This window comes from Heptranchias perlo, chromosome 21, assembly GCF_035084215.1.
Source record: "Heptranchias perlo isolate sHepPer1 chromosome 21, sHepPer1.hap1, whole genome shotgun sequence".
In the NCBI taxonomy this organism is placed as follows: domain Eukaryota; kingdom Metazoa; phylum Chordata; class Chondrichthyes; order Hexanchiformes; family Hexanchidae; genus Heptranchias; species Heptranchias perlo.
Window position 1 is genome coordinate 34,416,786 of NC_090345.1, and position 14,259 is coordinate 34,431,044.

Here is a 14,259-nt window from a genome sequence, read left to right on the forward strand (position 1 = left end):
TGCTGAGAGGATGTTTCCCCTGGCTGGAGAGTCTAGAACTAGGGGGCGTAGTCTCAGGATAAGGGGTCAAACATTTAGGACTGAGATGAGGAGGCATTTCTTCACTCAGAAGGTCGTGAATATTTGGAATTCTCTACCCCAGGGGTTTGTGGATTCTCAGTCGTTGAGTATATTCAAGACTGAGATCGATAGATTTTTGGACTCTAAGGGAATCAAGGGTTATGGGAATCAGGCAGGAAAGTGGAGTTGAGGTCGAAAATCAGCCATGATCTTATTGAATGGTGGAGCAGGCTTGAGGGGCTGTATCGCATACTCCTGCTTCTATTTCTTGTGTCCTTGTGTTCTAGATCATCTGCTGGCATAGGTTAAAACTTAATTTGCAAGAAATTGCATGAGATTAAAATACTTGAATTGGGGTATTCTGCTGCAGATCTTTGTGATTTAGTATCCCCTTCACTATTTCCTGTCTCTTTTTTCCCATTCCACAATTACAAAGAGTTGGACTATTTTCCCTATCTGGGAAGAGCACTTGGAGGCATTGAAGTTGAACTTGTAGGCTCCTTCCTCTTGACATGTATTTTGTCTTTTTTTCTCCTCTCTGCCTCCCCTCCACATGTCTAGTAATTCACCCCTACTGAATGCTAAAATATTTGATTGAAAGACAGTTGGGGGTAATTTTAACCCCCAAGAACGAGTGGGTTGGGGGTGGGCGGGAGGTTAAAGTAGCAGCTTTTTGGAGCGGGACTGCATTCCAACTCCAGTGGGCCCACTTCCGAGTTTAACCCAGACCCTTTAGGATCCGCGTGCACAACAGAAATCCGGAAGTCCCGTCCCCACTGAAAGCCGGCGGGCCGACTATTTAAAGGCCAATTCAGGTAGTTAAAACACTTTAGGTACTTTATTTTTTGTGGATTCTGCAACAGAAACAGATTTAACTACTCTTGAATGTGTCTCCCGCGGCTTCTGCAACACGCCATTGATCCAGAGGCGAGTTGCAGCTGTAGCTCATTTGGCTGTTTAAACCAGTGATTGACACATCTCAATAAAAGGTGAGGTATTGCAGCTGGGCACTCATTCTCTCAGACAAACATTTGGCTGAGAGTTCTTTGTGTTTACACTGAGATTTCTTTGTTGAGACTGAGAATTCTTGTGTTCAGACAAATTTACCTACATTTTGGAGCCCCTCAAACTGACAGGAACAGGCTAGGAGGCACAATGGATCTATTCCACAGTACATCAGAGGAGGAGGAAAATGAAGATGGGAAACCCATCGCCAGAGCAGCCGCGCGCATTGTTGCCAGGGATGCCCTCGTCTATCGCCTGGAACAACCACCACCACCAACACCACCACCCCCCCCCCCCGCCACTCCCTTTGCACAAAACAGTCCTACAACCACGCATACACCCATTGCACACACGACCAATGGGTGGCATCATGTCTTGGTATTCATGATGAAGCACATGAAAGGGTGAATTGACAAAAGGGACTCAATAATGGCCAAGACGTGGCAGTGGTGGTGATAATGATTAAATTTAATGTGCCATAATAAAAAAATATATAAATTAGTAATATAGCTCGTCCAACTCCCTTGTGCATACCCTTGGTGAATTACAGTTGCTTCGCCTTTCTCTTTCTACTGCTTCTACGTGGTGCATCTCCTGTGGCTTCAGCAGAGAGGTAGTGGCAGATTGTTCAGGTCCCTGCCCTGACTGCTGAGATGCTCTCGGCCTACAACCTCTGGGTTTTGGAGCCGGGTAAGGGCGCTGCCAAAGACTCTTGCACCTGTGCAGGGGCAGACGCGGCCATCGGGAGAGGAGGCAGTATTGCGTGTTCTGGTTGAGGAGGGGGCAACAAGCGAGACGTGGGAGTGCTTTGAGTGGTATCCCCACTTCCATGTCCCCTTTCACCATCATCCCTCTTTCACCACTCTGCTGGCCAGCAGGCTGGTGAGCAGATGTGCCACATTGCAAGGCCACGGTTAAAGTATCTGACTGACTGTTTACGGCTGCAGACGTGTTGGCATCCAGTGTCCACATGGCCTTTGTCATGGCCTGCAGGGACTTATTTGAGAGCCGTTCTTGAAGCTCAATGGAGGCTACCATTCTCTCCATCGCAGACATTCTCGCACTTACCTGTGCCACCAGTCCACTAGCGATGGAGTTGGACTCCTCCATCCTCTCTGCAAGGTAATGGAAAAAGTGCCACGCACACTCTCAATAGCAAAGTTGCTGCTGCACCTCTATCATCCTCCTTCTCAATGATTGCCCCCAGGGTTCAGCATCTATGTCCAGCTGAGCTGAGCTTGGAGAGGAGTGTGCCCCCGATGTGGACTCTCCACAGTTGCCCCTGCCACCAGTGTCTGCTTGTGCTCACTTGTGAATGGTGAAACACCACGTGACAACCCAACTAACTATCCAACAGGACCCACTGAGTATCAGCGGTGGTGCATGGCTGTATGTCCTGTAACGGTGCACCCTCAGAAGGAATGAGCACCTCTGAGGAATCGCTTTCTTCCATTTCTGCTGATTCCTCGTTAAGGCCCTGGAAGACAACAGAAAGCGATATTAATGATTCATCACAAAAGTGACAATCTTTACAATGATCATACCGAGGTCTGGCACAGTTACATCACTGATAAAATCAATTCATCATGTGTGTGAAAGATGTTAAAAGTTCTGTCACCAGCCATCTGTGGGCTGCCTGTCTCTCCATCTCCGATGGATAGGCATGCGACGGTCAAACTTATTTCCTTGGCTGCCTCCTCCACATCTGTCACCTCCGCTATGTGGTGGGCCCCCTCCAGTTCTACTCCTCTCCCTTACATTTTGCGCTATCTTCTCCTACAAGGGTAGAGAGAACAGACCTGTGAGTGACTGAAGCTGATTATTCACTGTATGCATGCATTGCTTTGGGTGAGGCTGACCATGAAAGAGATGCATCAGAAGGTGACTATCAGACAGACACATCACATTGCATCAGGATTGGGAAGGGTGGTAGTAGTGGGTGAATAAATGGGCAGTTGAGGAAGTGCATAGAAAGTGAAGGATGGTTGCTGCTGCTGACACTGAAGTGGGTGTGAGGAGTTATGTGATGGGGTAGGCGTGCCAACACAGAGTGGCTGGGAGGTGGGGGGGGGTGTTGAACAACACAGGATGTGGGTGAATCAGCAACTGTACTCACTTTTCCTGACCTGGTTAGGTCATTAAAATGCTTCCTGCACTGAACCTAAGACCAAGGCAACTGCTCCTGCTGCTCATCTCTTATGCCACCTCCAACCAAGCATTTTTGGTTACAGAGCCAAGTTTCTTCCTGCCATCCATTGGAAACATTACCTCCTATCTCTCACTGCAGCCAGCAATACATCCAGGGAGGCACCGTTAAATCTAGGGTCAGCCTTTGCTTTGCTTTGCTTTCCTGGACTCCATTTCTCCTTTCTCCTTCAAAATCCATTCTTGGACTGGTTCTTTAAAGAGTGGGCTTTAAGTTGCGTCATTCGGGTGCACAGTAGGCCTGCTGCACAGCTTGGAGATGCGAAACCCAGAAGTAAAGGTAATTGACTGCAGTCGAAATACGATGGCAGATTTAAATGCGCTCACTTTACCTCTGGGTTCCCCGCGCCCAAATCCACCCACCCTCTGACTTCCCGCCACCAAACTAAAATCGTGGCCTTGGTATCACTAACAGATTTATTTTCATCATGTTTAGTACAACTTTGAAATAGCAATGGTTCAGATTGAGTTCCAATGTAATTCCTTTTAATTTGATGGACAGCACATTGCTCAGTCAAGATTTTTCCTCTAACAAGTACACTCCCATTGTATTCAGAGAACATTGTTGCAGTGGATTGCTGACCTGCATGTCAGCTCTCATTTGTCTTTTTTTTTCTCTTACCACTTGCTTTTTATGAGTGGGTGAAAAGGAGAAGTAGAGGAAGAGACAAAGGCTCAAATTTCTAGTTAATGCTATACTGAGGTACTAATAGACAATTGTTCAAGCTTTCATGGTTCTCAGGATCTAAATAATCACATTTACCTTTTCCACTTCCCTTGGTCAGTATTTTCAAGTTGCATGTTTTACCACTGAATTCAATTGGCCTTAATCTTATTTTGGGCAGTACACTGTTTGTCTCCTTGTTCCATCCAGGTATATTCTGAATTTTGGCAACACAGCTTGCATGCCACCCTCCTACCTACAGTAGTTTTGTGCAGTTCTGTTAAGTTTCCTAATATGTAAAATTTGTAATGTGTTTCACTCAGCCAAGCCTTAGTAATTGTGTATTATACTTGCCAGTAGTTTGCTCACTTTTTTCAGTCTCTTATTTCTAGGTGCCTTTTATTGTTAATACTTTATGGAATGCTCTCCTAGAGCTGGATGATCTTACAGCGTCTACTAACAGCATCATGACCCTGTTGTCGTCACTATTGACGTATCGTCAAATCCGACAATACAGGTAACTGTTTAAGTGATCGTAATGGCTTTAATGGTATAACCTTGAGACATCTTGTGAAAAGGAATTTTTGCGATAGATATGCTCTCCGAAATTTACTTAACACCTTCAATTGTGATTATATTTTCCCCCTTATTTACCGTCTAACTTTCCCCATTTTTCTTTTGTGATATCCTGGCATTGATCATAGAAATTTACAGCACAGAACGAGGCCAGTCAGCCCAGTGTGTATGTTCCAACTCTTAAAGAGCTATATAGTTGGTCCCATTCTGTTGCCTTTTAGCCACACTGTTTTAATTTTTTTCTTTTTCAAATGTTTATTCACTTCCTTTTTAATAGCCATTATGGGTTCTGCTCGCAACACTGTTTCTGGTAGGGCACTCCATGTCCTAACAACCTTCAGTGAAAAAAATACTCAAGTATGTAGAGGGTGGAGAAGAGATTTGCAAAAGATGATGGCAGAGTTGAGAGGCTTTATTTATGAGCAGAGAATGAAGAGAAACTGGGGCTCTTTTAATCACACGTTAAGAGTTCTGATAGAGGTATCAGAATTTTTTTGGAACAGATTTTTTTTTCATTCTTCATGAGGAGAGCCCCTGGTGGCCAAGTTCAGGAGCTTACCATGGGCCGAATTGTAAATACAAGCCTACATCCCACCAACTCATGGCTCAGCACATTAGGACACCAAACATTTAATTGTTACAGCTTTTGAGAATGTCTTGTGTAGCCCTAAAAGTACAAATTCTGCCACAAACTTCACAGTCTCTTAAATATTGTCAGGATAAATGCATTCTATATTGCACGCAATTGTTTAATTGTTACTAATTAATTTAAAGTACAATATTGCATAAAACATTTAAAAATATGTTTTTTTCTCTCACATAAAACTGCACCTTTTTTAAATTACCAGTATCCAGCAATCACTCACAGTTTTGGTCCCTCGCGTTTGGCCATTTTTACGTCATACTATTTCTTCTGTTCGGAAAGCAGCTTTGGAAACTTTATTCACTCTTCTGTCTACACAAGATCAAGTACGTATTTTTATATTGAGATGTAGAATGTGCAACTGATGTTTTTTTTAAAAAAAACATTTTCATAGTGTGCAGATAGTTATTATCATTTATGTATAGAACATTTGTACAATAATTGTTTTCATTTTTCAGAGCTGTGTAATGTGGTTGACCCCAATTCTACAAGACGTGTTGAGACATATATATCAATCATGTATTTTGGAAAGCAATCAAGAAATTTTGGAACTTATTCAAAAGGTGCCTTGTTCTTCAATTTAATAATCATTTTAACATAAGAATTGGCTAAATATTAGATGATGATTTCAAAAGATTAACAAGTTTTTAGTACTTTTGTTACTAAACTCTTTTGTGTTCAATTAATTTTCTATGACTCCAGTTGTTTTTAAGTGTAGAATCTGGTGAATCTTTATTCTTAATGTATAGAAAATTGTTTAGGTCATTTCTTTGGCAAGTTTCCAAGAAGTGTTTGATCATCAACTGATCACTTTAAAGAGTAATTCTGCCTTTGATAACGCTTGAATCTTGCAACTCTACTCCACAAGGAACAAATTGTTCAACGTCTGTGGAAGAGAATGGGTTGAGTGGCCTTTTCTTATTCTTTAATTTTATACCTGTGTTTTGAGCCTCTATCGACTGAAGTGTAAAATTGCCCACAATTTGGCACTTGATTGGCAATTTCATTGAAAGGCTACAAGGTTTTTTTGGGAAATAGGAAACAAGGTCATCCTGTTGCAATAGGGAATATTTTCCTGAGTTGGAGGTTAAGGTACATTGGGCTTGAAATAATGCTGTGCAAATATTAGTGTACAAATGCTCAATAGATTGGCATACAATTCCTTTATCAGCTATTTTAACAGAAACCTTAAACTGTTCAATCGAGTTGTATAGATGTTGTTCATCCACAAGGGACTGGTGTCATTAAAATAACTGGGACTTGATCTCTGGTTGCATAACTTACATGTTAATGGCAACAGAAAAAGTTCATGTGGCTATCACAAGGCTGTTGCAAGCAAGTCCTTAAAAGGGCACTGTTGTAATTTTTGCGGAAACGACAATCCTGACATGCGTAGAAGACAAATAGTATTGAAACAATGAGGAGCACTTTACTTAATTTGGTTAATTTAACTTTTTTGAAAGAAGGTGAGGGAGATGTACCTTGATTGCCTATTTTAAAAAAGTTATCCTCTTTAAGTTAAACTTAATGAAATATTGATCCTCTTTCTGTTTTTTTTATATATAATAACTTGTACACAGAATCATTGCTTTTCAATTTAATTATTGTAACATATTTCCATTTTTGATCTAGACTGACATTAAAGCTAAAGGATATCTGATGATACACCAATTTAGTGCATTTTTTTCTCTTGTATTTAGGTGTGGTTGGAGTTACTGAATAAAGCCCCTATCCAGTACGTGGTCGCAGCTACTTGCCCTTGGATGGGAGCTTGGCTGTGCTTAATGATGCAGCCTTCTCATTTGCCAATTGATTCAAATATGCTACTAGAGATTAAAGCTAAATCGAAGGTAATTCTTTTGTATTAGTTAAGGGTCCATTCAGTCTTTCCTTTTCTTATAATTATAAAGACCCCCTCCCCCCAAAAAATAAAAAGTAAACTGTATTCACACTAGAAGTTAGTGACAAGGGGAACTGTAGAACTAACTCCACAATGAATTTAATTTTTAATTCCTGTAATTTGATCACTTCTAAATAATAATTTGATTTAGACAGTTTACAAAAAAAAATAATAGACCTGGTGCCACATGCTTACGGCCCAAGTATAACATAGGAACAGGAGTAGGCCATTTAGCCCCTTAAGCTTGTTCCGCCATTCAGTGAGATCATGGCTGATCTGTGACCTACCTCCATATACCCACCTTAGCCCCATATCCCTTACTAACCTTGGTTAACAAAAATCTATCAATCTCAGATTTAAAATTAACAATTGAGCTAGCATCAACTGCCGTTTGTAGAAGAGAGTTCCAAACTTCTACCACCCTTTGCACATAGAAGTGTTTCCTAATTTCACGCCTGTGAGTCCTGGCTCTAATTATTAGGCTGTGGCCCGTAGTCCTAGACTCCCCAACCAGTAGAAACAGTTTCTCTCTATCTACCCCATCAGTTCCCCTTGATATCTTGAAAACTTTGATCAACTCACCCCTTAATCTTCTAAATTCCAGGGACTACAACCCTAGTTTGTGTAATCTCTCCTCTAATTTAACCCTTGAAGTCCAGGTATCATTCTAGTAAATCTACGCTGCACTCCCTCCAAGGCCAATATATCCTTCCTAAGGTGTCGTGCCCAGAACTGAACACAGTACTCCAGGTGTGGTCCAACCAGGGCTTTGTATAGCTGTAGCATAACTTCTACCCTCTGGTATTCCAGTCCTCTAGAATATAAAGGCCAGCATTCCATTAGCCTTTTTGATTATTTTCTGTACCTGTCCATGACATTTTAATGACGTGTGTACATAGACCCCTAAGTCTCTTTGGACCTCCACTGTTTCAAGCTTTTTGCCATTTAGAAAGTCCTATCCTTTTTAGGTCCAATGTAGATGACCTCACACTTACCTACATTGGGCAAAGCTGTGGCAAATTCATTTCAATCACTTAATCTATTAATATCTCTCTGTAATTTTATGCTTCCATCTGCCGACAATGCTGCCTATCTTTGTGTCATCGGCAAACTTGAATATGTGGCTCTCTAACCCGTCATCCAACTCGTTAATAAATACAGTGAATAGTTGAGGCCCCAACACAGATCCCTGTGGGACACCACTAGTCACATACTGCCAATTTGAGTACCTGCTCATTATCCCTACTTTCTGTCTCCTGCCACTCAGCCAATTGCCTAACCAGGTCAATAATCTGCCCTCAATTCCATGAGTTTCAACTTTAGCTAACAGTCTCTTATGAGGGACTTTATCGAATGCCTGCTGGAAGTCCATATAAATAACATTCATAAGACATTCCCCTGTCCGCTACTTTAGTCAACTCTTCAAAAAAATTCAATCAGGTTCGTCAGGCATGACTTACCCTTTACAAATGTATGCTGGCTATCTCTGATCAGCTGAAAATTTTCAAGGTGTTCAGTCACTCTATCCTTAATTATAGATTCTAGTAATTTCCTGACAACAGACGTTAGGCTAACTGGTTCCTAATTCCCTGGTTTCCCTCTCTCACCTTTCTTAAGTAGCGGAGTGACATGCAATTTTCCAATCTAAAGGAAAGTTTCCTGAATCAAGAGAACCCTGGATTGAACCAACCTGTAAAGAAATTAAAACTTGTTACTAACATGGGAAGCACTTCTAAGTGGATTTTTTAATTTTGCCTAGTTTCCTCATACAAGAATACATTCAAAAATGTTGAAATTTGCAAGTGGGAAAATTCATGTAACTTCTATTTTCCAGCTGTTGTGTAAACATTTTTCTTTTTGATGTAGGAAAAATCTTGCAGTAAGCACCGACAAGGGCAAGCTCAAACAAAAGAAGTGAGACAGGAGTATATTGCTGGTTCAGACACCATTAATGAGGACCAAACTACCAGAGATTATGTTGTAACTCGAACCCGCCTAAAGGCAGCCAAGTAAGATAACTTGATTCAGACTTTAAAATCAGTCATAACTATTTAATTAAGGTTCTTGTAATGTTTCAATTGCTCTAGTAGTCTTGTTTCCCAGCTGCATAATAAAGTGCAGCAGAGATCTTGTGAATTAGGTAGGGAATTGCAAGAGAAAATTGGGTGCAAACACTCCCAAAGCAGACTAGTTTGGTTTCAATGCACAGTAATGAACCTGCCATCCCAACTCAATAATTGATGGGCGTACTAAATCAAAAGCAAAATACTGTAAATGCTGGAAATCTGAAATAAAAACAGAAAATGCCGGAAATACTCAGCAGGTCAGGCAGCATCTGAGGAGAAAGAAACAATTAATTGGCATGATTTTAGCTCAGAGCCAGGAACCAGCGTGTCCGCAGATTTTCGCGTGGGGAACCTGGAAGCCAAATGAGTGCGTCGCGAGCTGCTTCCGGGTTTCCCATGCGCCAGGCAGCTAGATTGACAGGCTGGCTACCTGTTGGAAGTGAAAGGAACCGCAAAATGTAGAGGGGGGGAGGGAGAGATAGAGAGGCCGTGGAAGAAATCGGAGGTGGGGGGGGTGCATGGATGACATTGGGTGGGCCTTGGAGAAGTAAGGGGGGGGGTGTGGGGGGGGGGTCGGCCAATTGCAGGGGGCTGAGCACGCCTGATGAGCTTGTTGGGCCTGGATGAAGCACTCCTGCTCCTCCGGGCCCACAAGCACTCACTGAATAAAGGCACTCACCTCATGGATCTGGCCTTTCCTGCCTGCTTTCACCTGAAGTGAATCGGAAGCGATGGGAAACCTGAACAGGTAAGGTTAAATTTGTTTTGACATTTCTAATACACAGAAAATTAAGTGCCTCAGCAATCACAAAGAGGTACATTGCCCTTTTACGTATAAACCCACCGGTTTTAAGCGAGGACGGGACTTCCGTCCATGCGCGCGCGCTCATCCAAATGCGTCTGGATTGAACCTGGAAGTGGGTCTCTGGAGCCGGGATGCGGTCCTGCTCCACAAATTAACCATTTTTACTGCCCACCCGCCCCCAACCCACCTGTTCTTGGGGGTTAAAATTCCCCCCAATGTTTCAGGTCGATGACCTTTTGTCAGAACTGGAAGAAGTTAAAGATTTAACAGTTTTTAAGCAAGTACAGAGCTAGGCCCGGGGAAGATGCAGGGCGGGGTGAGGAAAGAACAAAAAGGAGGGCAGGAGAGATTAAATGATAAATGGGATGATGGTGCAAGGCGGGTGGTAATGGGATAAGTAAAGAAACAAAAGATGGGTTTAGAGGAGATGTAAATGGCAACAGCAGAATCATTACCAGACCTGCTGTCCGAAAAAATGGGAACAGTGGTTATGATCTGAAGTTATTGAAATCAATGTTGAGTCCAGAAGGTTGTATGGTGGGATGGGAGCACTGCTAGTAGAAACAACAGTTTACGCCTTGGTGGTGCTGGTAATTTCATAGTCTTGCAAATTTGTTTTTCTGTCTTGTCCCTATTGTTGCTGTTCAGGGGATACAGGTAGATGGTTGATGGAGCAGGTGATCCCTTTTTTCAAAAAAAAAGAAGCAAAAACCTTTTGCAAAATTTAGCTCAGTTTCACGATTTTATTGTTATTTTCCTGCCTTCCCAAAAATTTTCAAGTTAATGGGATGTGATTGGAAAGGTTTTGTTTATAATTTTTAACCAGGATAGGAGTTGAGCTAGGAAAGCAAATGAAATGCTGATGAACTGCTAGAGAATATGTTGTAACTTGGCAAGGCTGTGCATCACACCTTTATTTTTCGTCACCCATTTAGCTCTCATGTTAGGAATTGGTGCTTTTGAATAACTTGTTAGCTTCATTAAGTTATCAAAGTGATGGTTGTTTTCGTCAAAAAAGTTCAAGTCCTTCTGAAGAAAGGGCTCCCTTGCACAAGTGATAATTCGGACAGATATGAAGTATTCTCCTGTTGTTTGGACATGTACTTAATTATGACACATAACAAATTTTTCTTCATCTTATTCTAAAGGTTGCTAGGAGCCCTCTGTTGTTCCATGTGTGAGCCAAGTGTTAACTCCATTAGCCAGGAAGTGAAACCAGCTGAGTCCCTAGCTCAACTATTGCTGTTCCATTTAAACTCTAAATCTGCTCTGCAGAGAATTGCTGTAGCATTAGTTATTTCTGAATGGGCTACGCTGAGAAAGGTATGGAGTTTATCTGAACTATTAATAGTTTTTAATCACTGTTTTAATCTCTCAATTTGTTGCCTGAGCAGCTCAGAATACTTGACTAGATTTTAACCATACTTCATAAATGCCTTCTGTTATAAGGCACAGTAAAAATTTAAATCACGCTGTCTATGTGCCTCCCCTTAGCCTGTTTCTAAGAAGCAGATGTCACCTCCAAGTTTGCTTGAAGTATGTACTTGAAGTATGAATTTGTCATCTCATCTTAATTGTATTTTAGTCAAACATAACTGGACTTTCTGTCATCGGACTCCTTCATTTTCTATATTAAATCTTGAAACCTTGTTTTCATGTCTTGATCTGTAGCCCCTCACTCCGACTTTGTTGTATTTTAATCAAGCACTGCGTTTATTTATTTAACATAGGGTTTATTTTGTGTCTGATTACTAATTTATAATGTGTTGAGAAAAATCTCTACACATTAGCAAAGAAAAGCATGATTTGAAGTAGACAACAGCTAAAATACAGCAGACATATTTGCACGATTGCTGCATTTAGAAAATTTGAGCTTTTTAGCTTACAGGGAAATCTGGATGTATGTGATTTCTTGTGACATTTTGACTGTTACTTGTATAATTTCTACAAGCTTCCATTTCAAGCTTTTTTTGCAAGTTGGATCTTGTGAGCGAAGTTAACGTTATGACTTCCGACTAAATCTCAGCCTTGATTTAATTCTAGGATTGTATTGTTGTATCCAGTGCAGTACAGCCACGATTGATGGCAATTTTGTCAGAACATCTTTATTATGATGAGATAGCTATTCCATTCACACGAATGCAGAATGAGTGTAAACAGCTGATTGCATCACTGGTTGAAGCTAACTGTGATGTTGGGAGCAGCGTGAACAACAGTGTATTTACCATAGATCAAGCAAATGAACTGGTAAGTAAATTTGTTTAAACACTGGAGAAATGCTTTCTAAGCAATGAAACAAAAAGGTTGTGCAAACTTGGCTGGAAACATAATTGTCAAGAGAAGCATAGTTATTAATCCACACCAAGCTTATATGTTGAATTTAAAACATTCTGAGCATAATAATCGTCTAGCAATTCTTTACACTAATTAGTGACTTTTTTAAACATCTGATGGAAATGGTACCAAAGGGTAGTATTTTAAATGATCTATACTAATTTTCAAAAAAATAACTATCTTGGATGTATATGATCTGCACACCATAATGAAAGTTTTTGTTTTGATGTAGTTTCACATTTCAATTTTTAAAACAGGTCCTGTATAACTTTGCTCTAAAATCAGACTTTACGTTTTATAAATTAAATAAAACTTGCAGCCTTTCTTTAATGCACTCTGAACCTTTAGGTAGCCTTTATTTTTCAAGTGTTGGAATAGTTTGCTCTCAAGTGGTCATCCTACAGCCTCCATACCTCTCTAGGGTAAGGTACTTAGCTAAGCAGGTAGTTTGTGAGCCTAACAAGATTTGTTTACACAAGATAATGTAAACAGAGACAAACTTAAATAAAATTGTGTTATAGCAGAGTGGTAAAGAAACTACTTTTGAACATTGAAAAAAAAGTGGATAGTATTTGCTGAAAAACATTTTGTCATACTTGACTTCTATTGGTATAGAGAAAAATCAACAAATCACATTCATTTTTTTTCCTAAACTGGTGGAGGAGGGGGAAAAAAACTTCATCCAGAGCATATTTATTATTTTGGTATTAATACTAGTATATTTAATATAAAATGTAAAGTATTGTGTTTTTAAATTATTTTTTTTTAAATTGAAGGTCACAACAATATTCAGTGAAGTGACATCAACCTGTGATTTGAATCCCAATGTGATCCAGCAATTGGATAGTAAGCGTCAACAGGTCCAGATGACTGTAACAGAAACAAATCAAGAATGGCAAACTCTTCATCTAAGGGTTCACATGTTTGCTGCTTGTGCAGTTGTTGACTTGCAGCAACTTCCAGAAAAACTGAATCCTGTCATAAAACCCTTGATGGAAGGAGTGAAGAAGGAGGAAAATGTACTTGTGCAGAACTACGCAGCTTCTTGCATTGCCAAGTTGCTCCAGCAGTGTACATCGAGATGTCCTTGTCCCAATCCTAAAATCGTGAAAAATCTTTGTAACTCGGTATGTGTGGACTCCACAGTTACTCCTTCAGCAACCTCTCCAGTACCTGTGTCTAACAGTGTGGATAACTCTAAAGGTAATTGAATGTGAGAAAAAGATCACACGGTGTTAACATGTAGAGAACTTCATTAAGAAGTGAATCAGTTACACCTGTGAAAATTCACTACTTTTCATTTTACCATTTTCACTCACTCATAACACTTCACACCCCTCCTTGTGAATGAGAAAAAAATGAACCCCACAGCCCTGTACGAGTTTGTGGGCTAAATATACTTGTTTATAGTCAATCTCGATGTTAAAACAGATATACTGTGACCTTTTTATTCTTCTGCATAAAAGCACATTTTAGAATCCATTCATGCTAAATTTGTACTGTGCCTAAATGTATATATTTTTTAAATATGGTACAAAATGTTAAAAATGCATGCACGAAAACCAGTGCAAATATTTTTTGTACCGTAGACAAATTAAAATTATTTATACTGATAATTTAGATTTAGCCTTTTAACCTGCTTAAAATCTGTTTTAGTACAAAGAATATTGACTAATCCATTGCACTGTTTCATCTAAGGACCAAATTCTGAAAAAGATGGAATGCATCACACTGTAAATAAGACTAGGGGAATCATCACACTTTACAGGCATCAGCAAGCTGCTTTTGCTCTAACCAGTAGGCGGGGACCAACGCCTAAAGCGCTCAAGGGCTCATCTGCAGACATTCCTCAGGGGAGTGCAGGGATTAATTTGTGTGAGCATGATGAGGTAAGTGACTACAGATGAAATGTAATACAGTTTAAACTAGTCAAGTGTCCGTGTCTTTCCTGATTCGATAACTATTGACCCTGCTAGCATGTATTGTTTTTCTGGCACTTGG

At 40.5% G+C, this 14,259-nt stretch overlaps 1 protein-coding gene across 3 annotated transcripts in view; it reads left to right on the forward strand.

The window, feature by feature from the left end:
* btaf1 (BTAF1 RNA polymerase II, B-TFIID transcription factor-associated) overlaps window positions 1-14,259 on the forward strand; it is a 117,714-nt gene that overhangs the window by 62,746 nt on the left and 40,709 nt on the right. For all 3 annotated transcript variants that reach the window (XM_068002437.1, XM_068002439.1, XM_068002438.1), the window contains exons 13-21: window positions 4,327-4,451; window positions 5,359-5,479; window positions 5,612-5,716; window positions 6,854-7,003; window positions 8,920-9,062; window positions 11,073-11,247; window positions 11,968-12,171; window positions 13,035-13,461; window positions 13,957-14,147. In XM_068002437.1, coding sequence (XP_067858538.1) covers window positions 4,327-4,451; window positions 5,359-5,479; window positions 5,612-5,716; window positions 6,854-7,003; window positions 8,920-9,062; window positions 11,073-11,247; window positions 11,968-12,171; window positions 13,035-13,461; window positions 13,957-14,147 — 1,641 coding nt within the window. The remainder of the gene's footprint in view (window positions 1-4,326; window positions 4,452-5,358; window positions 5,480-5,611; window positions 5,717-6,853; window positions 7,004-8,919; window positions 9,063-11,072; window positions 11,248-11,967; window positions 12,172-13,034; window positions 13,462-13,956; window positions 14,148-14,259) is intronic.